Source organism: Aspergillus ibericus, assembly GCF_003184845.1.
Source record: "Aspergillus ibericus CBS 121593 unplaced genomic scaffold BO80scaffold_37, whole genome shotgun sequence".
Taxonomy (NCBI): domain Eukaryota; kingdom Fungi; phylum Ascomycota; class Eurotiomycetes; order Eurotiales; family Aspergillaceae; genus Aspergillus; species Aspergillus ibericus.
Window position 1 is genome coordinate 40,975 of NW_020292135.1, and position 21,235 is coordinate 62,209.

The 21,235-nt window shown below is 49.8% G+C and overlaps 7 protein-coding genes and 3 non-coding genes across 10 annotated transcripts; 6 read left to right on the top strand and 4 right to left on the bottom strand.

Moving 5' to 3' along the window:
- The first annotated feature begins 528 nt into the window (after window positions 1–528).
- On the top strand, window positions 529–3,194 carry BO80DRAFT_163732 (putative amino acid permease). The gene is made up of 10 exons (XM_025713881.1): window positions 529–956; window positions 1,036–1,056; window positions 1,112–1,160; window positions 1,220–1,295; window positions 1,344–1,569; window positions 1,631–1,751; window positions 1,819–2,162; window positions 2,215–2,337; window positions 2,406–2,808; window positions 2,877–3,194. The coding sequence occupies exons 1-10, from the start codon at window positions 840–842 to the stop codon at window positions 3,086–3,088; spliced, it is 1,692 nt and encodes a 563-aa protein (XP_025572534.1). The 5' UTR covers window positions 529–839; the 3' UTR covers window positions 3,089–3,194.
- Window positions 3,195–3,789: 595 nt separating this feature from the next.
- On the bottom strand, window positions 3,790–5,794 carry BO80DRAFT_163687 (Zn(II)2Cys6 transcription factor). The gene is made up of 3 exons (XM_025713880.1): window positions 4,860–5,794; window positions 4,007–4,810; window positions 3,790–3,955 (listed from the first exon to the last, which is right to left on the bottom strand). Exons 1-3 carry the CDS (start codon window positions 5,655–5,657, stop codon window positions 3,842–3,844), a joined length of 1,716 nt encoding a protein of 571 aa, XP_025572535.1. The 5' UTR covers window positions 5,658–5,794; the 3' UTR covers window positions 3,790–3,841.
- A 3,359-nt stretch (window positions 5,795–9,153) lies between these two features.
- Window positions 9,154–9,289, top strand: BO80DRAFT_t231. The gene has a single exon. It is a non-coding gene; the product is annotated as a tRNA-Ile (tRNA).
- Window positions 9,290–9,991: 702 nt separating this feature from the next.
- Window positions 9,992–10,076, top strand: BO80DRAFT_t232. Its single transcript has one exon. It is a non-coding gene; the product is annotated as a tRNA-Pro (tRNA).
- Window positions 10,077–11,721: 1,645 nt separating this feature from the next.
- BO80DRAFT_t233 lies at window positions 11,722–11,858 on the top strand. Its single transcript has one exon. It is a non-coding gene; the product is annotated as a tRNA-Ser (tRNA).
- Window positions 11,859–12,637: 779 nt separating this feature from the next.
- Window positions 12,638–13,183, bottom strand: BO80DRAFT_163820 (uncharacterized protein). The gene has a single exon (XM_025713882.1). The coding sequence runs from the start codon at window positions 13,084–13,086 to the stop codon at window positions 12,748–12,750; it is 339 nt and encodes a 112-aa protein (XP_025572536.1). The 5' UTR covers window positions 13,087–13,183; the 3' UTR covers window positions 12,638–12,747.
- Window positions 13,184–13,281: 98 nt separating this feature from the next.
- On the bottom strand, window positions 13,282–15,543 carry BO80DRAFT_447575 (putative APSES transcription factor; the record flags this gene model as incomplete). The annotated part of the gene is made up of 3 exons (XM_025721613.1): window positions 13,282–15,137; window positions 15,197–15,383; window positions 15,496–15,543. 3 exons carry the CDS (start codon window positions 15,541–15,543, stop codon window positions 13,282–13,284), a joined length of 2,091 nt encoding a protein of 696 aa, XP_025572537.1.
- Window positions 15,544–15,919: 376 nt separating this feature from the next.
- On the top strand, window positions 15,920–16,771 carry BO80DRAFT_387861 (NADH dehydrogenase [ubiquinone] 1 beta subcomplex subunit 7). Its single transcript, XM_025717068.1, has 3 exons — window positions 15,920–16,031; window positions 16,124–16,248; window positions 16,335–16,771. The coding sequence occupies exons 1-3, from the start codon at window positions 15,980–15,982 to the stop codon at window positions 16,437–16,439; spliced, it is 282 nt and encodes a 93-aa protein (XP_025572538.1). The 5' UTR covers window positions 15,920–15,979; the 3' UTR covers window positions 16,440–16,771.
- A 390-nt stretch (window positions 16,772–17,161) lies between these two features.
- On the top strand, window positions 17,162–20,054 carry BO80DRAFT_427507 (glutamate--cysteine ligase). Its single transcript, XM_025720025.1, has 7 exons — window positions 17,162–17,511; window positions 17,583–17,655; window positions 17,726–17,791; window positions 17,856–17,998; window positions 18,055–18,180; window positions 18,234–18,819; window positions 18,872–20,054. Exons 1-7 carry the CDS (start codon window positions 17,501–17,503, stop codon window positions 19,871–19,873), a joined length of 2,007 nt encoding a protein of 668 aa, XP_025572539.1. The 5' UTR covers window positions 17,162–17,500; the 3' UTR covers window positions 19,874–20,054.
- BO80DRAFT_164051 (uncharacterized protein) lies at window positions 20,046–21,098 on the bottom strand. The gene has a single exon (XM_025713884.1). The coding sequence runs from the start codon at window positions 20,696–20,698 to the stop codon at window positions 20,237–20,239; it is 462 nt and encodes a 153-aa protein (XP_025572540.1). The 5' UTR covers window positions 20,699–21,098; the 3' UTR covers window positions 20,046–20,236.
- Window positions 21,099–21,235: the final 137 nt, after the last annotated feature.

A 21,235-nucleotide genomic window follows, 5' to 3' on the forward strand; every position in this document is an offset into this window, starting at 1 on the left:
CCAAGCGCGGGCGACGGCTGGTTCCTCGCACGGCTTTGTCGCCCGCTCCACTAAGGTGGGGGCATGAGAGAAATCATAATGATGCGGTTGACATCTCCTCAACCTGTTAGAGCTTGAGAACATTTTCCTGCAATATTGATCGTGGCGCTCATGCCAACTTGTCAGATGTTGCCCCCGATTCATCCGCCTCGATCGATGGATGGTGCATGCATGCATCAACCACGTTTTCCCAAACCATCGTCTATGGAGCGCGTAAACGTCCGAGTGGAACGGCTCCGCTACGATGATGCTTCTGAGCTAATTCCTTGCTTGGCTCACTAGGTACACACTACACACTCTCTTGACCCACGGCGGTCGCATCCTCCCACCCACAGTCTCTGATTGGAATTTGCGCTCTGGCCTGGCTCGCTAGTGGAGAGCAGAGTGAGCTTCAACAATTCTTCTTTCCCTCACCGTTGGCTCTTGCGGAGCAGACATCTCCGGTCAGACCCCAGCTATCCCGCCTCTACGATAATTCAACATCAAAGCAACTGGGTCAGTGCAAAGCATTACTGTTTCGGGGAGGTTTGATCACATCTGCACTCGTAAAACTGGGACCTCGAACTCTTGAGTTTATCCGCCGAGCTTTTTCCCTTTTACTTTTTTTTTTCTTGGCCCATTGCGCCTTACAGGGTGGGGTTAGCGTGTTCCTGATCATCTATCATCAAATTTCAACCGCCTGGAAAGAGTCATCCTCTGTTTGCCCTTCTGACATCTATCTTATCTTTATTGTACTGTCACTTGGCCCCGGTCATTGACTCTCTAATAATTAATTGGCCCTGGTTTCCAATACGGCAGCCATGGCCCCGGCACCTCACCAGCAGCAGTCGCAGCTTATTGTCGACCCGGACGCTCTTCCGGCCGAGGCAGAAGAGGTCAGGAGTCAGACAGAGTCTCGAGAAGATGCAAAGCTATTGGTATGTAGGCACCTTTCCGAACCACCGGATCCTTGTAGTAGATACGCTTCAGAAGCCATCGCTAACATGCTGCCATCAGAAATCAATGGGCTACAAGCCAGTGAGTCAATCATCGCATCCATATTAGATGCAAGCTGGCTAATACATGCATCCAGGTCCTTCATAGGACGTACACTCTCCTTGAAAATTTCTCGACGACATTCGGTAGGTGAAACAACCAGAGCAAATCAGAGCCCATGGACGTCTCTAACCTCACACTATAGCTGCTCTCTACTTCGTCGGAGGTGTGCGCGTCACATATAGTACTGGTATCGCAGCAGGTGGTAACTTGGCTTATTGGTAGGTTATGCAATCATCCATAGGATCACCATGTCTCACTTTCGCTAGGACGAGTTATCTGGTCACTCTGGTCTTCACCTACATCACCGCTGCTGTCATCGCGGAGGTATGCTCTGCCTCCCCGTCTGCGGGCTCCATCTACTTGTGGGCCGCAGAAGCTGGTGGCCCTCGCTTTGGAAGACTACTTGGCTTCGTGGTTGCTTGGTGGAGTACTACTGCCTGGACGACCTTCTGTGCTAGCAACACCCAGTCTGCTGTCAACTACATGCTAGCTGTGAGTAACATCTTGTGGAACCAGAGTAGCATCGAACCAGGGAATGCTGATAGCATGGCAGGAATTGACAGTATTCGACTGTGATTTCCCCAAAGATACATCCAGCGTCAAGTTCCGTGCCGTCCAATGGATTTGCACAGAGGTATTGTTAGCATTGGCTGCACTCCTGAACTATTTGCCGCGTATGTCCAGCCTCCAAAATGGCCGTGCCTATCCAATTTTTGTTCGACTTTGCTCATGATGCTTTAGCCAGGTTATTCAAGTGGGTATTCTACTTTTCGTCCTTCATTGTCATGCTGGATTTTTTCCTCAATGTCATCTGGCTCCCAATTGGGGCCGCCAACACATGGGGATTCCGCACGGCCGAAGAAGCTTTTATGTCCACCTACAACGCTACAGGTGCCCCTCCGGGATGGAACTGGTGTCTTTCATACCTTGCCACTGCTGGTATTCTGATCGGTTTTGACGCCTCGGGCCATGTTGCTGAAGAGACCAAGAATGCGTCTGTGACAGCAGCACGCGGTATTTTCTGGAGTACTGTCGTTAGTGGCATTGGTGGACTGGCAACTATCATTCTGTTCCTCTTCTGCGCAGTGAGTACTTCCTCCACATAACGACCAGGTCAACAAAAGCTTACATGACCAGCCCGATAACGACACCCTGATGTCCTTCGGTTCTCCCCAGCCATTCGTGCCTCTTTACGCTGTCGTTCTCGGCAAGGGCGGCCATGTCTTCATGAACGTCATCTGCATCGTTGCCCTATGGCTTGTAAGTCCACCGTCGACGCTCCAACAGCCCGCATCATTATCCATACTAACCTCCGCATTCGACCACAGAACACAGCAATTGCTATTGTCGCCGCCTCCCGTCTAGTCTTCGCCGTCGCTCGCGACGGAGTCCTCCCATTTTCCGGCTGGGTCTCCAAAGTCCACAACGGCCAGCCCCGCAACGCTGTCATCGTCGTCTGGGGCGTGGCAGCGCTCATCAGCTGCACTCTCCTCCCCTCCGACGTAGCCTTCACCTCGCTCGTCTCCGCCGCCGGTGTTCCTAGCGCCGCCGCATACGGTCTTATCTGCCTCGGCCGACTTTTCTGCACCCCGAACCGATTCCCGAAGCCCCAATGGAGTCTAGGTCGGTTAAGCAAGCCTTTCCAATTCATCGGTGTCTTCTGGAACGGCTGGGTGGTCGCCGTGTTATTCTCCCCCTATGAATTCCCTGTCACCGGCGCCAACCTGAACTGTAAGCCACTCTCATTCCCTTCTTCCTCACTGTCATCCCAACATCCTAACCATCTCCACCTATCCCAGACGCCCCAATCATCATGGCCGCCGTGACCATTTTCGCCCTGATATCCTACTTCGTCATGCCCGAAAGCGCCTGGCTCCCTATCGACCGCATCTCGCATTTCATCGACAGCAAAGGTGCGGTGCGCGAAACCGTCGAGGAAGTCGAAAGTCCCCATCAGGCAGGGACTTCCTCGTCCGGGAGAGAAGAAACTGAAGCCAGTGCGTCGCAGTAATATCGCTGATGCTTTTTTTTTTTCCTGTTTGATGATCATGTGGGACCGATCGATGAAGAAGTTGTGGAAAATGTTGCTTTTTTTTTATTTTTGCTTGAAAAAGTTGGTTTGATTGTAGATAGATCGGATGGACCTTTCTAGAGAAGGTTGTAATGGGGTGGGATGGGGTGGATATACCATTGTTTTTGAATGAAGTTTGCTAACTTTTTACATGGGTTGCTTCTTGCTGACTGGAGATTGGAAGTCTAGAATGTATCTGTCTAGCTGTCGTAGATCGGTCTACAGATGTACTCGGGAAAGAGTCACGACCACAACGTTTTCTATGTCAAATAATATACCCGATGGGGTTTCAAGTATCAACAGATAGTCTACTCCGTATCTCTCTCTATATATGACCTGAGTCGAATCCATATGTCCTTTCTGTATCTGTACATTGATGTTCCAACTCCCCGAAAAGATACAAATATATCCAAACCCTCCATTCATATCAGCACATGTGTCGTCGTTCGCAATATTACCTCACATTCCGAAACTCCAGAATCTAAGGGTCCAGTCCAGCCGCACGCCTTGTTTTCCCATTATAACGCCTGTATTACACCAAACCTCGGACTCCTTCTCTTCGCCAATCCATATAGCGTATTCCCAGTAAATTCGTCATAGAGCGTGCAACAATGGCCCGGATGGATTCGAACACTGGAAGGGGTCGAAGATTGGCCATGTAAGGATGCACCATGGTAGCTCCCCATACATTTTTCAAGGGAGTAAAATTGAGGAACGAATATCGTCCATGGTATCAATCCAACCTTCTGGGAAAGTACGCTGCTTGAACCATGCTCGTTCCAATTCCTCAAGAGCCTTGTCGACATTCTGCGTTCCAGTTAGTATGTGTACTAACGAGATTCCCCAATTTTCTCATACCTTAAACCCGAACCGCTGAAGATCCGTCATGGTCTGACGCACGTATTTCTGCTCACTCTCAACTCGCGTCTCTCGGCCTGCCGTAAACAGGGGCCACAGCACCGCCAATTGACCCACGTCTTTTGCGAGCTTTCCAATCAACGCTAGGATCCGCGAAGAAAGCATATCCAACAATGCTCTTTGTGGTTGTATGTCAGGCCGGGCTGCCGCCCCGACGCGGTGCAGGAAAATGTTGGTCGCCTTCTCGTATGCCTCGATACATCCAGCATACTCAAGAACATCCGGGTATGGGTACTGTCGCAAGCTCTCGTCATCCAGGTCACCTAGTGTCTGAAGTGTTTGTGGTGCATTCAGGCGCCACTGAACCAACCGCTGCAACAACTCATGATAGACAAGATCTTGTTGTTCGGGCGACATGAGGCCGTCGTGTTTTGCCTTTCCGAACGCACTGATAGACGCTTGGATCTCCATCATGACAGACCAGCATTGGCGTAGTTCCACCAAGAAGTGACTGTAGGCAGGTTGCTCGGTCGAGAGGCTCGGTGTGCCCAGGTTGTATTCCCAGCCACCCCCATGTGTTCTCCAGTAACTGCCTTCTACCACCGTTCCTTCGCTGGTGGCACAGGCACCCGCAACATCTAGGTAGGAAAGAAGGGAAACGAGGAAGGGTCGAAGCGGGTGATTAATTTCAGCGAGGCGCTTAGCTTCTTTGGCGGGATCGCTATTTGGGGAGAATAAGATTCGATAGATTTCGCGAGCTCCTTTAAGATGAATAGCCCAATTGTGATGTTGAGAATCCATCATCTGATCTGTTAGCATTGTCCGTTTCTTCTGCCGAATAAAAGATACTCACCTCAAACAGGGACAGCAACAGACAGGTGGCAAAATCAGTTAACCGCACGCTCTGGTCAGGGTCTGTATACCGAGTCCTGAAGGACTTAACAACCTCGCCATAATTGCTCATAGCCTGCTGAAAATGCTTGTTTCGCTGCTGTCCTTTGGATGTGTTGGCAAGGTGCAATGCACCCATAGCCTGCATGGCGCTAGCCATTGATGGTGACGATCGAGCAAGCTCGGGGAAGAATCTTCGGTAAGGGTTGATGTTGTTCGAATTGTCGTAGATGAGTAGTAAGGTGGAGACTTGGTCGACAAAGTGAGTGTAATACCGGCCTTCCACACAGTCTAGGGACGACGACAGAAATTCAGCAGGGGAAATGGGGTCCTGGAAGCGGTATTTGATGGGCTTCACGTCGGATACTGTCGTGGGAGACACCACTAGCGCTTCAATGGGCTCGTTCTCATCCCCTACTGGCTCCTTCTTCACATGCTTGTCGTCCTCGGTCTTGATCTTTTTCTCGCCTTTCTTGGCGGTGGCGGAAGAAGAATCCGCTTGGGGTGGTCCGTACACCTTGAAGGTCATACGACCCTGGGTCCCATCACATTCGAGACCTAGGCGCGTACAGTTCTTGCATGAGGGCGAGGCTTCGTCGCAGCGGACGTGGCGTCGACGACATGTCGAACAGCCTGTGAATCCTCGGTGATGCCAACGACGGACCCGCTTTCTTTTCTCAGGTGCAGCGGATGCGGAAAGCTGGGGTTGTGTGGGGGAAAGAGGCTTCCCCGGAGCACAAACTAACGTATGAATCTCCATGAGTGGGAGATGAGGCCGAATACGAGTAGGGAGTGTGGGGTAGAGACATGAAGATGAACGAGGGGCGGAGGAGTCCGACCGGAGATTAGAGCCAGACTGCGGACGTTAAACGTGTGGCATTGAAAAGGAGTGCGCGGTGATATGCCAGGGATGTGTTTTGAGACGGCTCAATTGGGGAAGCCGCGAAGGGAAGCGAGATCTGAAGGGGATGTCGGATCGCTGGAAATCAGTAGATAGTCGTAGTAGAGGCAGTGATGGAGCAGTGGTAGTAATGACTAGTAGATGATGATCGGATTATTAAGTATGGGGGGGCAAATTGAGGGAGAACCGTAAGCGCAGGCGGCGAAATACTGGAGCCAGTGGGGCTCCAGACGGTCGGGCATTTGGGAATTTGGGGGAGCGCCAAAGACTGAGAGTCGAACTCTCCCTACCTCCCTCCCTCCCTTCCTTCCCTTCTTCCTCCAGCTCCCTCTCATGGTGCAGATCACCCAGTAGATGCGTCTTCGGGCCGGTGTACTCCTACGGTCCCGAACACAGGACCTTGAGACAAACAACGTCCTTGTCAAACCAACGGTCAGTATCACGGCCAAGAATGCCCCCCTCCATCCGTTTCATTAGTCTACTGGCGAGCACGATCGACCCTAGTGGTGGATCATGTTGCTCTCCAAGTCTCACTGCTGCGGTGTCTGATGATCTGATCCCTTCGGTACCTAGTCTAATCGACTAACTGCCCTCGCGGTAGGATAACCTTTTTCTGCACAAGAAAATCCCGCATCAACGCCTGTCCAATTGCGAACAGCGACTGTATGGTACCTCACAACCTTCCGTGGTAATCCTGCCATCCACTGGCCTTCCTTCGTCTTCCAGATCCCCACCCGATCCACCCGCAGAGTGGAAGAGCCACGATGCAGCATGCGGAGGGGGGCTGTTACTGGGCGAATCCTGTAGCCAGAATTCTCCGCCTTCCCCCTGACCAGTGGAATTGGCATCTGATAATTTAGTAGCGAGGGAATCGCTAGAGTGACCAGGGCTCGAAGGATTCGCCCAAAAGCCACTAATGCCGACTATCTCGGCTGCCAAGCACTAGGATGCTAAGGATGGAATCTTCTCGCCTGCGGCTTGACTAGATTCAGCTACCCCCTCATGCTGTCTGATTCGACTTCTCAGAACATACTGATGTAGCCTGGAGATGATTTTGCAGGGCATTCCTCTGCCATGGAGGGACCATAGGGATCTCGAATCGAGTTTACCTCTCTAAGAGTAGGTCGGCTGCAGTTCTATTGAGCAAACGATGTCTCAGTCTGCTCGGCCTCCTACTCTATCCTCACTGAACGCCCTACTCCCGCAGGCTCCCGAGTTTACCTTCATGTAGACAGCCCCTTGAAAATCTCGTCTCCATGTGTGGGACGGGTGGTCCCGCCCCCCGTGCGCTACTGCCAGAGTCAAACGAAAATTCGAAGACAGAGATGGCCCTGCACGTCCAGTCACCAGTCAGCTCATATTACGCGCAGATCATTGGTGACGTTGCCAAAGGTCTGTGTACCGCTCGGGACTCAGGCGATCCAAGGGAACCGGTTTGTCGGTCATGTTCCGTGGATCTGCCAGGATCGGAAGACTGGATGGGCCTTTTCCTGCCATCCGCTGGGCCGTGATTGCTCGACGCCTGCTGGTAGTCAGCTAACTAACTGCAACGGGCGTCCTTCCTCGCAGAAATAGATTGCAGCATGTCTTGAAATATCGCATGGCCCAGCTAGCTAATCCATCGGATTAGGAGGATGATATGTTGGACGGTTTCAGGATCCCGAGCGCAGTAAACTCAGAGCTACTAGGGGGACTAGTCAATATACAGGTAGTCGGGGGTAGATCACCATTCGAGCCCAGACCGTTAACAAGGACTTGCATCCGCAGGATACACAACCTTCCATGTTATGACCGTGTATTTCGATGGGAATACCAGGCACATACCAAGGTACACGAATACTTATGGATCGCAAGGCAACAGGCACCCGGGCCACTTCCCCCGATTTAGCATGTGAATATCGACGATCTGAAGTCACACAACCTAGAGCTTGGACAAGTGGTGGGGTGATCATCACGCGGCATTTACCTGATCGTGACTTCAAATGACCGGTCGAGGCTCTGTTCGTTGGAATCTGATTACGAAGTCAACGGGATGGCATATGCATCGATCTGTAACCACATAGTCTCCCTATGAGGTCTGACATACTGTTGTACCGGAGCTTCACGTACAGTCAAGCCAGGTAATAACGGGTAAAAATTATGGAGCTAGCAGAGTGGTTTATATATGAATCCCAAATTTACACATCCCTAGCTGAGACTTAGTCTAGAAATTGAGATCCTTCCGGGCCTTTTTCTCTTGTAGCCCGTGACTACGGAGTAGCGGTCACGGCATTGGTTAATATGGACATAAATAAAATCTCTAATGGATATATAGAAAGTTTATATCAATTATCCCTGCCATGCAACCCCTTTTATGATCAGGCCATATTAAGACGGCTGAACTTGGCCCGACATATGCACACATGGGAGTAGACGCGATAACAACGCCTGGTAGAGGCGGTATATCTACTCTCAGGATGGAATACAGCGGCGCAATACGACCTAATAAGATATGAGCCTTACTACAACGCCCCTGATGACCCTCAATAGCAGGTATAGCCTATCTACATAGTAAGAAGATCACCAAGTTTCCCAAACCTGTACAGAGAACATGCTAGAAACCGGCAGCGGCTGGCCTGGATCATCATGCAGGGCTGTTCAACGCCAACTCCCATGTTGCTCCGTCAGTAGAGGGACCCATTCATGCATCTTTAACTGCCTACTTCGGGTGCATATCGAACATCGAAGCAGTGAGATGTCATGCCGATCAATTCTCAGGATGTCGTATCTTTATTGGTCAGCTCTTGATATATATATAGTAGTCACTTCTCAAAGAGCTTTTACTCTTATATACCAAAGAACCATCGTGTTCCGATTGCCATATAACCGAAGCCATCCGACTACCCCCATGTACCATCGTAGGCATCTATGTTCCACACGCACCTGTTATATATTTATATCGCCGTGACCGTCCATTGCAATGGCCCTCCGCTATGAAGGCTCACGTGGCAGGATGCCTCGGCCTCACATTCCACAATACTCAACACGGCAGAAGTGGTGGCCACCGACCGGGCTGCGTACCGGCCAAACGCCACTCGGTTAAGGCCTTGCAAGCGCCACCATGCTGGCCTCGGTGCCCCAATCTGTCCATGTAGCAGCATTGTTGAAGCCATTCTTAACCTCGTATGCCCTCAGCAAATGTTTCGGTCAAGCTTCTGCTGAAGACTTGTACTGTCCCCGCAAGTGTTCTTTAAAGTGGATCACAGTACACATGTATTGCTTCTTCAGGGCTTTATATATCCCTCGTGCATATCGGCACCAAGAGGGATTGTCTTTGAGACCTTGGGCTACTTGAAAGCCAGATTACATAACAATTGCCCGGATGGTCTAGTGGTAAGTTGTTTCTCCAATGCTTAGTCCCGTGGATTGCTCTAACAGTTCACATCAGGTATGATTCCTGCTTCGGGATACGAGCATGCAGGAGGTCCCGCGTTCGAATCGCGGTTCGGGCCCTCACTTATCTTTTTACTTATCCCTAGGCCAGTTTGATTTAGTGTAAGGTGCACACTTCACTGGAGCTTATACAACAGTTGCCCGGATGGTCTAGTGGTGAGTTATTCCTTATAAGTAATTCTTCACGGTTGCCGTTCTAACAGCGGAAATCAGGTATGATTCCTGCTTCGGGATATGAAACTGCAGGAGGTCCCGCGTTCGAATCGCGGTTCGGGCCCACCTATCTTTTTTTTGTTCTTTTTTATTTCTTTTTCTTCGTGTCATTGCTGTTGTTGGATTACCGCAATGCTGGGCGATCCACTCGTACCCTTGATGAGTGTAAAGAGGCTTCGACTCGAAATCCCAGCCGCAACTTCTCTTTTCTCAAGCTCATATATAAACGACTTTCTCTCCCTTGGGCGCCAATGGTGCCGTTGTAACGCCGTCCTAACGTTCTTCTGGGAAGGTACAATCTCTTCGTGTACTTGCTGACTTCCCGCCCTCTTCTCTTGCTTCATGGACCATTTTCCTGACTCCCCACCATTTACTATTCCCTCTATCAACTGCGACGAGTGCAATCTAGTGTATTCAATACACCACTACCTATTATGGGACACCATATCTCCGCAGAGCTAATGATATTGTCAGCCGAAACCTCTTCTATCAGTAGAGAGTGCCAACCCCCATAGCAACTAAAACAATGCTATCAATTTCAATACGAAGCCCGGATGGTCTAGTGGTATGATTCTCGCTTTGGGATCGCAACTCTAATGCGAGAGGCCCCGCGTTCGAACCGCGGTTCGGGCCCATGTATCTTTTTTTTCGTTTTATTGCCTTCGCTGAACATCATACTGCAATACTACATGCTCCATACGTGGTTGATCCCACGTCAATGTCCAAGGACTATCACAAGCCCAACTCAATATCATGCATCTGCACAATGAACACCAGATATACCCGGTTTATCGACACCCGAGATGTTATACCCTCAGGGGACAGTAATCGCACTTCTTCGTATCCCCTACCATTACTCTATTCTCCGTATCTGCATTGCTTCTACCAAGCTTTATCTCACCTCATACACCGTGTTTCCGACCTCCCTTCCCCCTTTATCATTTTCATGAGTAGTGACAACTTGCGAGCAACGAGACTTTCCTTATCTCTCTCAGGTCCCTGGAGGCTGCAGGCTAATGATCTAGCAACCTAACCTTCAACCTCCCACGTCACAGTTCCAAGCATTATTTAACAAGAGCTGGGATAAACTAGAGGCTGATTTTCCGTTTGGGTCGGAGAGGCCGCGCCTCTTTGGGCCTTTCCACTCTTTTTCTTTTTCATTTTCTCTTTTTTTGGCACCACGAGGTGGAAAAGATGGTACCGTGTGGCCGAACCTATCTGTTATATACTAAATTATCATAACAATCGAGGCCAAAGGAACGGGTATTGCAAAATCCTATGTTTCCTCAAGATAGTCCCCAGTAACGACAAATATGGATGGATGCCTTGCCAAAGTCTGCAGCCTACAAAATCCTCTGTAAGTCGGGAAAGGAGATAAGCCGGTGGACTGGAAGTTTAGCCAAACACTTAAGCTGCCTCTAGCTCAATCCCGTGTAGGGAGTAAATAGTAGATCAGGCCTGGCCTGCAGACGACCTATGGCCGCACACAGCTCAAGGCATTGAGAAGTGTTTTAGTAATCACGTTCTAACATTCTGTGAAAGGCCTTCTCACGGGTTATCTGAAGGACCAGAGGGAACCTATAGGACACTATCCAGGCTGCTTTATGTCGTGTTTCCGAAAGAACCTCATCAAGTGTGTGAACATTCATATTAACTGACCCCTAAAGAATCTGCCAAGTGTCCTTGAAGATCTCTGTCAAGTACTCTTCAAGATCATATGAGGAACCTTGAAACGTAATACTCGATGTAAACCTGTAGCATGAACTGACATAAAGCCTTGCTTCAGACCTATAATATGAGCCTACACCTAGTAGACTAGGCTAGCCTCAGCTCTCTTGCTCCGTAGACCCTTCTCCCCTTAACGGGGAGAGCAGTGAGCACTAAGAATATCTAGAGCAGATCATGTTGCAAATAATCAAACTGGTTAACCAGAAGTCCCAATTTATGTACCTAATAGAAGCTGAAACCCTGCAAAGAGATTTACCTAGTGTTATTTCACGCTAACTCGCTTCGCAAACTAGATTACCAGTGCCTACACAAGTTCCGTGAGCATCGTCCTAGGCATCGAACATCTTCTACAATCCCAAGAGGTTAAGTCACATTAATCTTCATTTCAGGCATGGTATGTGTCTTATGTACCACTAGATTGTATACAGCTCTAGATACTGGATGGATAATATCTCCCAGGGTGCTGTGTGTTGGTTACTCAAGCGTAGAGAGAGCCACTATATTATGCCCTTTATAGACTGGAACAGTTAATGCATTGTCATCCAGCATTGCCCGGATGGTCTAGTGGTATGTTCTACAATCATCCGAAATCTTCCCGTTCTGTTCTAACAGTTCATAATCAGGTATGATTCCTGCTTCGGGAAATGAATATGCAGGAGGTCCCGCGTTCGAATCGCGGTTCGGGCCCTATCTTTTTTGGCTTTCCTTTTTCCTTCCCGGGCCTTGTATCTATCTACCCTCTTTTCTTTTTCTAAGATCGGATGTGAAATACCCAGGCTACAGGAAAGAGATTGGGTTGATCTGGTCTTTCCCGCCCAAGTCGGAACACTGTTATACGCAGCATTATTCACGCATCAGCATCATCCTGAAAGTTGAAAGGATAGCAGATTATCGAAGGGAATCTCCCTCGACAAGCAAGTATCCTGCCAATTCGACATTGTGAGTGTAGGTTCTGTTGGTAGTTCGGGATCCTCTTTATCCATCTGTAATAGGATGGGATATCAAAACCGGATACATTCGACATCTATGACGGTCTTGACTCCAGATGAATTCGACCACTGGATGAAGATGAATCCCACCTAGCTCGCAATCCGAAACAGGGAGTCTTATTGAGTACTCATATGCAAGACGACTTATAGCTTGCGTGTTGATTGTTGATATTATCAGCGGCGGTACTGACATCAGGTATAAGACGATATTTCATATACGGATAGGCCACGCCGGTAATCCACTATGTTCGAAGACAAAGATGGACAGAATCATGCATACCAGAATCATACCACCTGTGGAAGTTAGCAGTGGATTGGAAGTTCTACTAACCTGTCCAGGTTGAGTTGGACTAGAGGTGCTAATACTCGTCCAAAGTGCCGCTTTATATTTGGCACAAATTTCCTGTTAAGCCATATTCAACCGGGCCACTGCGTGACGGTTCCAGGCGTTCCTTTAGAATTGGATTCGTATAGCAAATGTATGGGGCAGTTGGCAGTGTAGCTCGTGGAAGTTTGGTGAGATTGGTATGCCACCGAATCGTGCAGCGACAGAATGCTCGATCTTGTGGAGTCTCGAATCAGCGACGTCAGGCTTGAGCCTTCTCTGTGTCACGTTTAACATACATAAAGCGCCGAGAGTGTGCGAGAAACATGATAGAACGCTTCAAAGATGTCAGCTCTAGATACAAAAGTGAGCCTGCTAAAACCTCAAAGGTCAAGGTTTTCTTCAGCATTGAATGGCGAACATCAGGTAGGCCATCTGTCCGTGTTCGTTCTGTCGGATCTGCCTCGGAAGGAACAAGGAGATCATGGAAATCTTTAAATAGAAAACAGCGTGGGTTGACGAAAAAATTAAGTGGGTATCTGCTGGCAAGCTGGAATCTCAAATTGCCCGCCAGAAGTAGAAAACAAGCATCAGTGATCATAAAGAGCAGTGTGTCCAGAACATTGAAAAGGTGGGAGGCAAGTAGAGTAAGTCTCTGCTACCCTGGGAATCATGATGGAATATCATGCTCAGTCCGCAATAATTTACAAGTAACCTATAACGACGACACTTCATCACGGATGGGTAAACTGCGGATGCAGCTGATCGATAACCGGAAAGATCTTTCCTTACCTGATCATGCATCCACGGACACCGTTGGACCAGGAAGAGGGAACGTAGCCGATTCTCTGGGCTCTGGCTCTGGTGACTCCGCGCCTGCAGCCTTTCCGTTCATCCGATCAAATTCCAACGTTTCAGCTAACTCTGCAGCCATTGGGTCTAATTCTTCCTCTTTGAGGCCTGTGGCAAGTGCTACCAGCTTGCGGTGGATATCGAACTTGGTGCTTACACCTGCATCCGCTGTCTGTTGAACAAGGTCCTTGACAGCTGCGCACCGAGCCTTTTGAGCTGCGCACAATTGCCGGGCTACTTGGTATGCGTGAACCAGTCTATCCTGCTCAGAAACGGATGATGTTGCGCCTTCCTTCTCCGGCAATGGCATTGATGACATCCTTTCTCTCAATCGAGCCTGTTGGATCTGCTCTAAGAGAGATTCATAGCGACTTCTCAACTGCTCGTAGCGATCAAGTTGTGTGTCGATTGATTCTCCTTCAGCTTCCTTCGCCACCAACACAGCTGTTTGTTTCTGAATCTTTTGTCGATCTGATTCCAGTTGCGCGTAAAATGCCTCCGGATTCGCAACGTCGTCTGAACCTTGCTGGTTTGCTTTGGAGCCACCGTAACTTACGGCAAGTTTTTTGTTTGCCTCGGCCATGACAACACCGATTTTAGAGAGGAGTGTTGAGGTAGCAGGAGACGGATCCTGCGGAAGGGTGGTAGGTTGATGATCAGACGTGACGTGAGCTATGACTTCACCATCCACTTGATCGTTACCCATCGTGATGGATGAGGGGGGAAGAGGGACATCGCGCTCATGAGGTGCGGCCCGTCGGGCGATGCCTGCAGCTGTTTCACCCTTTTTATTCAATAGGTCGCCGGATCGCGGGCACCGAACCAGTAGGAGGTCAACTAAACGAAATGAACCATTCCGAGCGGCAACCAAAGCAGCAGTGTCACCGTTCGAATCCTGGCAGGATAGTAACACATCAACCTCCTCAACCGAAAAGGTAACGCGTAACTTTTCTAGCAATACTTCACAGTAATATCGCGAGCTCTTCCACTTTCCCTTGCTCCGAGTGGTTTCCGCTATGTGGTGAAATATGGTAGCGCCGAACCAGTCTCTGAAAGAGACTGTGTCCAGTAGGAGTTCTAGCAGAGGCGGAAATGTCTTCTTTTCGTAGTTATTTGTGAACAACACAGCTCGCACGAGTGGCGTTTCTTCGTGGATCGATAGTGCTTTGATATCCGCCCCTCTCCGCAGTAGATCTCTGACAATCTCTAAGTCGCCCATCGCGCATGCCCAATGAAGAGCAGTATTGCCCGAGTCGTCAATGGGGCGGTCGACCTGGAAGTTGGTGGGTGGTTGAGGGGGAGGAACACGTGTGGCCTCCGGAGCATCCCCTACCGTCATGAAATAATCCAAGAGTTGATCACCGTAAAGTATATGTTCCTGTTCGCTAATCGACATCGATGGGGCCTCATTTATCCCACGCTTGCGCTTCCGCGAGTAAGCACCATTTTGAGACATTGCCATCATTTCCTCATCCGCAATCATAGAAGACGACTCAAGTGTTGCCTGTTCGATAGACTCATCCTCATCAAACCCATGACTCATCTCATAGTGCTCGTAGGTATAGGTAGGCGGCGCCATACTTCGGTGAGCTTTGACAGCATTGGCAGCTTCTTCGTTTGCGGCTCTCTTACTTGCTGCATTCTTTTGAGCCCTTGGTTTCGACGAAGCTGCTGTGGTATGTTTTGGGGCAGGAGGTGGGCTACGGTCTCCAGCCACGTAGTCGAAGATCGGCCTTAGCTTGTCGATGATGTTGTTGCGCTCGGCGAGCATACGACCCTCGGGAAGCGGAATCCATGTTCCTGTACATAGTTGTAGCGTGTCAAAACCACGAAAATAATTGACGGGAAGGTAGTCTTACCTTGATATTTGCCATAGCCACCTTGCACCTTCTCATGAACCCCTTTCTGCACCTCGCGCTCCAAGATCCGAGTTCTCGCAGGTTTGTCAAAGCCGGCTACTTTCAGAATATGTGTGGCATTGATCCAGTCATCGGAGCGTCTTCGCATAACACTGTCACCGTCAAGTTTGAACTCGTAAACCGGGACCTAGTTACCAGGGTTAGTATGCTATCATGACCTTCCGCACAGGGCTATTGGGCAGGCGTGGGAGAACGAGGTTCCTGCAGCAATCGAAGGGGCACAAGGAGGATAGACTTACACTGCTATAAGTAGCAGAGTAGACCTTTGAAAAATCCACAGCCGCCATAGTGAGCCCTTTCCGCAAGGCGGCTTGATCCAGCGGGTTCCCGTACAGCAATAAGAGTTGCGGTGTGACTTCGCGGCTTGACAAGAGAACTCTAGAACCCGGACTCAGCTTCTTCGAGGCATTAGTTTCAAGAGCGATTATTCGGCTTGGCTCATCACATGAACATGAGTTGAAGGCAAGCCGGGTTGTCAATAGCCCAGCAACATCTACCTCATAACGCGACGGATTGCAGGGCTGGGCAAGACGCGCCCCGGGTACGTCGAACCGCGTAAAGTGGAATTGTATGCGCTAATCCCGTTGCAGAACAACACACACGTGATATGCATCACATGACTTATCGTTCGGAAGGAACGACGACTGCGGATAGCTGCAAACCTCGCTGTCCAGTCGCCTATCGTCGGAACAACCGCCAATTGCATTATCCCCTCGTGCCAAGATGACCGTCATCGAGTCTGTTAAAAGTGCCGTTGGGCTTGCGGATAGCACCGGTACGTAATTGCTGCCATTGGTGTCCCATGCGAAACGCCGCAGTGATATGACTGTTGGCATTGAATGATTGACGACTGACGATTGTATATAGCTGCCTCCCGCCAGGAAATGTCGGATGCCCGTCTTCCCCTTCAGTACCGCGACTCCTGCGCACACCTTTTGATCCCATTGAACCGCTGCCGACAGCAAGAGTACTACCTTCCCTGGAAGTGCGAGGTAGGTTTCGCGCCCAGATTCGCTTGCTAGGTGTCTCGTGGATTTTACAATTTATAACTAATATCATGCTCTTATCTACAAAATAGGACGAGAGACACAGCTACGAGAAGTGCCAGTACGAGGAATTCAAGAAGCGCGTTGCCAAGATGGAAGAGCTCCGTGCTGCGAAGGGTGGTGCCCGGAGCAACTGATACCACACACATCGGCACAATATTCGAGACGGGCAAAGGAGCGGGTTATGTACATAGAGATTCTGAGATTGTTTGTCCATGCACCGACATTGGCGTTGGGATTCATTCGAGACTAAGCTTGCCGACACCACATCTGTGAGAACCAGGACCATCAATCGGCCAAGCAATGGCTTCAACTGTAACTGGTGATTGCCTGACCTCTTTGATTGCGCTTGTTATGATGAGCACGGGCTGTCGGAATTGTCAATCACCCTGCCTTGGATAAGCCATTCAAACCGGTTCAGGTTGGAGGGAACCCGGCCCCGCCAACTCCACCATTGCGACACAATTAGAGTAACAGATCCTCGTGCAGCACTCCGAGCAAGTAGTATCGGCCCTTGTTGCTCCTGTATAGTAGGAACCCCGCCTCGATGAATGCCCGTAGGCTATCAGCCATGCTGTTACTTGTTGGGAACGATGGCCCCATGCGAGCACACCTGGTAGGGTAGTCCTAACTAGCGATACTCCGTAGTGCTCTCTGAGTCGGCGCACTTATTTATTGGATTGTCGAGAGAACGCCGTCGACTGCCCATAGGGCCGGCGTCGGAGCAACTGATAGCAAAAATCACATGATCCCGTATTCTACGACGTTGCTTAGAAATCGGCGGCGTTGATTATCGCCGACACTGCTTTCACTGCCCCGCTCGCCTACCAGAAATGGAGGGACAAGTTTCCCGGCCGCCAATAGGCGATTGAGCCTGGGGCCCCCGAAGGTTCGACGGAATTTCAGCATAAAGTCGACAAGGAGAGCATCTGACTCGCCTTCCTCTTATTCAGTGCGTACTTGCTTGTTAAATATCGCTGTCTAGCCGGCTGCACCTTGGATTGCGCCATTGCGTGCCACTGACGTTAATTCATCCTGCCGTGGTTCGGGGATCATTATCGGGAAGTTCCCCTCATCTCCGCGGGGTTCTTGGATGGCCTGATCTCCGAATTCTCGCCTTACCCGGAGACTGCTAGGAACATTGAAACCTAGGACCAGAATTTGCCCTTTGGAATTCTGATCGCCTAGTACTGACGAGATGGGTCTGCTGTAGGTGGAGTGTGCTGGGTCAAAGCCGGGCTTCATTGATGCGCAAAGACTAACATTGGCCGTTCCTTCAGAGCGCTTGGGACGGCCCTGGACTGGCCAGAGGCCAAGAAGAGGGCAGATCAGGTTCGCAAATGGGGCATTGAGGTAAGCAATCTTGACATGTCTCCGTGTCTTCCGGAGTCACTCTACCTGTGGTCCTTCGCTAACGAGATAGCAATTACTTGCCAATTGGCATAGAGCCAAGGGAAAAGAACGGAATGCCCTTCTTTGGGGTGATGAGGCAAGTTGAGAAGGTCTTATTCTAGTGTGTATCCGATATGTACTAACGTCCCGTCCTTCGTTAGGTCGAATACCTCGTCGTAGCCGTTGACGATGAGACGAAAAAAGCCCGCCTATCTCTCGCCCAGGCCGAAATCCTCAAATCGCTTGCCAAGGACGAAGCGTTATGGAAGGAAGGGAATTCTTCTCATTCTCAGAACAAGGAGCAGTGAGTCTAGGCCGGTATTTTGGGGAATCCAGGGGCCCATTTCTGATAAACACCAGTGAGGGTGAGGAACCACCTCATTTCCACCCTGAATTCGGTCGGTTCATGTTGGAAGCCACACCGGGGAAGCCTTGGGGTATCGATTTCAAGGACCTACTGAAAGTAGAGTCAAATATGAAGTGGCGGTAAGTGCCAGACTTCCAAGGCAAATTGTCATGTCTCTAACAATCTATACCAGTCGTGAGGTTGCAAAGGCCCACATGGCACCGAATGAAAGCCCTATCACTCTCACAACATTTCCTCGTTTGGGGACAAAGGACGATTATATCCAACCCTATTATCCCCCATCAGGCCCTGCGCTTCGGTCGCAGTTCGTTCCTGACGAAATCGCCAACCCCCATATCAGATTTCCAACATTGGCGGCTAATATAAGATCGAGGAGGGGCCGGAAAATCGAGTTAAACGTCCCCGTTTACAAGGATATAAATACGCCTCAACCCTTCAAGGATCCAACTGTGGACTATGATCTTCACAACTGGCCCGAGGATGATGATGTCAGAAATGGCGCGGCTAAAGATGGCCATGTTTACATGGACGCTATGGCATTCGGTATGGGCAGTTGTTGTCTTCAGATAACTTTCCAAGCGAAGAATATGACAGAAGGAAGGAAGCTGTACGACCAACTGAGCCCGCTAGGCCCAATTCTTTTGGCCCTGACAGCCGCTACCCCTATCTATAAGGGGTTTCTTGTTGATACAGATGTCCGTTGGAATCAGATCAGCGGGGCTGTCGATGACCGAACGCGAGAGGAACTTGGTGAACTTGTAGGTCTATTTTGTCTTTAGTATTCTTGTGGATTATGCTGACCTAAAACAGCCCTTGAGAAACGATAGATGGAGGATTCCAAAATCCAGATACGCTTCCAACTCAACTTATATCTCCCAAGACCCTAGGCTAAGGAAAGAATATCTGGATCCCAACCTCATTATTGATGAAGACATCAAAAAGCGCTTGATCGATGATGGTATGGATGATCTTTTGGCGACACATTTCGCACACCTGTTCATTCGCGATCCGTTGGTTATATTTTCGGAAGACCTCGAGGAGCTAGACTTGAACAAAGCAGACCATTTTGAAAACTTGCAGTCGACCAATTGGCAGCACATGCGTTTCAAGCCACCACCGCCTGACAAGGATGATATTGGCTGGCGAGTCGAATTCCGATCCATGGAGATTCAGATGACGGACTTTGAGAACGCTGCATTCAGTATTTTTATTGTGCTCGTGACTCGCGCAATCCTGAGTTTCGATCTCAATTTCTACATCCCAATCCAGCGTACGACAGAGAACATGGAGACGGCGCATGCTCGCAACGCAGTGTTGGAACAGAAGTTCTATTTCCGCAAAGACCCATTTGCTCGTCGCAGGCAGAACCAGCAATCACCAAATGGTAGCAACGTCTCATCTACCACATCATCTGCTCACAACACACCACCCCCATCACCGCCGCTAAACCCGGTGGAGTCCGAATACGACCTCATGACTATTGCTGATATCATCAACGGCTCCGCTGATGGGTCTTTCCCCGGATTGATCCCACTCGTTGAATCTTACTTGAACAGTGTCAATGTGGATGTCGAGACACGCTGCTCTCTCGCTAGCTACCTTGACTTAATACGCAAACGTGCGAACGGTACGCTTTGGACTGGAGCCAAATGGATTCGAGAGTTCGTTGCGTCACATCCTGGATATAAGCATGACAGCGTTGTTTCGGAGGAGATCTGTTACGATTTGGTGAAGGCCGTGGATGAGATGACCGTGAAGGAGGGCAAACACGGCACCGTTGGATGGGAACTCCTCCGAGGCAAGAAGAATTAGACGACCCAAGGAAATTTTTGCTGCATATAGATGTAGATAGCATGATCTTCATATACTTTACACTTTGATGGTTACGGATAAATACGACGCTGCCTTTTTGTTGGCTCCTTGAGGACACTCAAAACTGTTGTCAGGCTATTCATTTCTGCTCGCCGCGCTCTTTCCTACTCTTTCCTATTCAGAGGCTGGCTCACATGCTCCGGCGGCCACAACTAACTGCCATGCGATTCACCAAGCAGAACTCATCAACCTTTGTTCTTCTCCATAATTCAGGCACAACCACTTGTTCAAGAGCATATCTACTCCTTTCCACCCTAAGAGATACTCGGCCCCCCTTTGCAGGCGCTCTTCGCTCCGAATTCACTATGGCAACAACAGCTTTTCCTCCTCTGTTGGCTGGCGACATGAATCGGCCAGCCCGGTCACTTTCCACACACCATTGAGTTTATGGAGAATAAAGAGCTCCACCCCCACATGATGTACAATCCCATTGACTTTGGCCCGAAAGGGTGCCCATACCGCAGCCATATTCCCCGGTGAATATACCTTCACTTCTGGGTCCCAGATACGCTCGTCAATTTCGTCCTGAATCCTCGTTACCTGTTCCACGAAAGCCCCGATGGTACAGAAACGAGGAAGAGTTGGTGATGGCGGCCATACTGACATGCCTCCAGCCCGAACACAATACTTTTCAAACTCAACAGGACTTTTGGCCCTCAGTGCTGCCAGAAACCCGTAAATGACAGCCATAATGGAGTCAACTTCGTCAGGCAACGGAGGTAAGCCCGTCAGCGCAACTGTTTGACTTGGTATTATCCAGTGCATCTCTGATGTTTCGGACCGAAATAGTGATGATCTCTGGTGATAGGTATGAACTCTGCTTGAATCGGTACGACGACTAGTATCATATGATGCCTGTCACCAGCTGCACATCAGGGGGAAGTGGAATGGAGCCTATGATTGGGGTATGGTTCTTTCTCTTGCCCCAGGATACTGGCATTATATGCAGTCCTCTGGTTCGGCAAATGTGTAGACTGAGAGTCATCGAAGAACTTGTACCTTCTGGGTTTCGGTGGAAACAGCAGCAAGTGATAATTAGGCCGCCATGGCCCTCAAAGAAATCACTGCGTGATTTTAAGCCACAGTCACAGCACGCCTCGGATGGAACAGATTTGCAGTGGCTATACTTTCATATAAGGACAACAAGTCAAGTCAAGCCAACGTGTTACCGTTACAATGCCAATGATGGGCTTGTTCCACGGCGGTACCTCTTGCTCCCGGTGAGGTGTGCAAAGGCAATATGAAGCTTTCGCGATCATCTGAGACCTTCGTCCAACGCACTCAGGACGAGAATCAAGGAAT

Excerpts from the sequence above, each read along its gene's own strand:
- BO80DRAFT_163732 (XM_025713881.1), top strand. The coding sequence starts at position 840 with ATGGCCCCGGCACCTCACCAGCAGCAGTCGCAGCTTATTGTCGACCCG. Across the intron at positions 1,752-1,818 it reads ACTCCTGAACTATTTGCCGC|CCAGGTTATTCAAGTGGGTA; the intron begins GTATGTCCAGCC and ends ATGATGCTTTAG. Across the intron at positions 2,338-2,405 it reads GCATCGTTGCCCTATGGCTT|AACACAGCAATTGCTATTGT; the intron begins GTAAGTCCACCG and ends ATTCGACCACAG.
- BO80DRAFT_163687 (XM_025713880.1), bottom strand. The coding sequence starts at position 5,657 with ATGGAGATTCATACGTTAGTTTGTGCTCCGGGGAAGCCTCTTTCCCCC. Across the intron at positions 4,811-4,859 it reads TGTTGCTGTCCCTGTTTGAG|ATGATGGATTCTCAACATCA; the intron begins GTGAGTATCTTT and ends CTAACAGATCAG. Across the intron at positions 3,956-4,006 it reads TTCAGCGGTTCGGGTTTAAG|AATGTCGACAAGGCTCTTGA; the intron begins GTATGAGAAAAT and ends ACTGGAACGCAG.
- BO80DRAFT_163820 (XM_025713882.1), bottom strand. The coding sequence starts at position 13,086 with ATGATCACTGATGCTTGTTTTCTACTTCTGGCGGGCAATTTGAGATTC.
- BO80DRAFT_387861 (XM_025717068.1), top strand. The coding sequence starts at position 15,980 with ATGACCGTCATCGAGTCTGTTAAAAGTGCCGTTGGGCTTGCGGATAGC. Across the intron at positions 16,032-16,123 it reads TGGGCTTGCGGATAGCACCG|CTGCCTCCCGCCAGGAAATG; the intron begins GTACGTAATTGC and ends GATTGTATATAG. Across the intron at positions 16,249-16,334 it reads ACCTTCCCTGGAAGTGCGAG|GACGAGAGACACAGCTACGA; the intron begins GTAGGTTTCGCG and ends TCTACAAAATAG.
- BO80DRAFT_427507 (XM_025720025.1), top strand. Across the intron at positions 17,792-17,855 it reads CCCTTCTTTGGGGTGATGAG|GTCGAATACCTCGTCGTAGC; the intron begins GCAAGTTGAGAA and ends GTCCTTCGTTAG. Across the intron at positions 17,999-18,054 it reads CATTCTCAGAACAAGGAGCA|TGAGGGTGAGGAACCACCTC; the intron begins GTGAGTCTAGGC and ends GATAAACACCAG.
- BO80DRAFT_164051 (XM_025713884.1), bottom strand. The coding sequence starts at position 20,698 with ATGCACTGGATAATACCAAGTCAAACAGTTGCGCTGACGGGCTTACCT.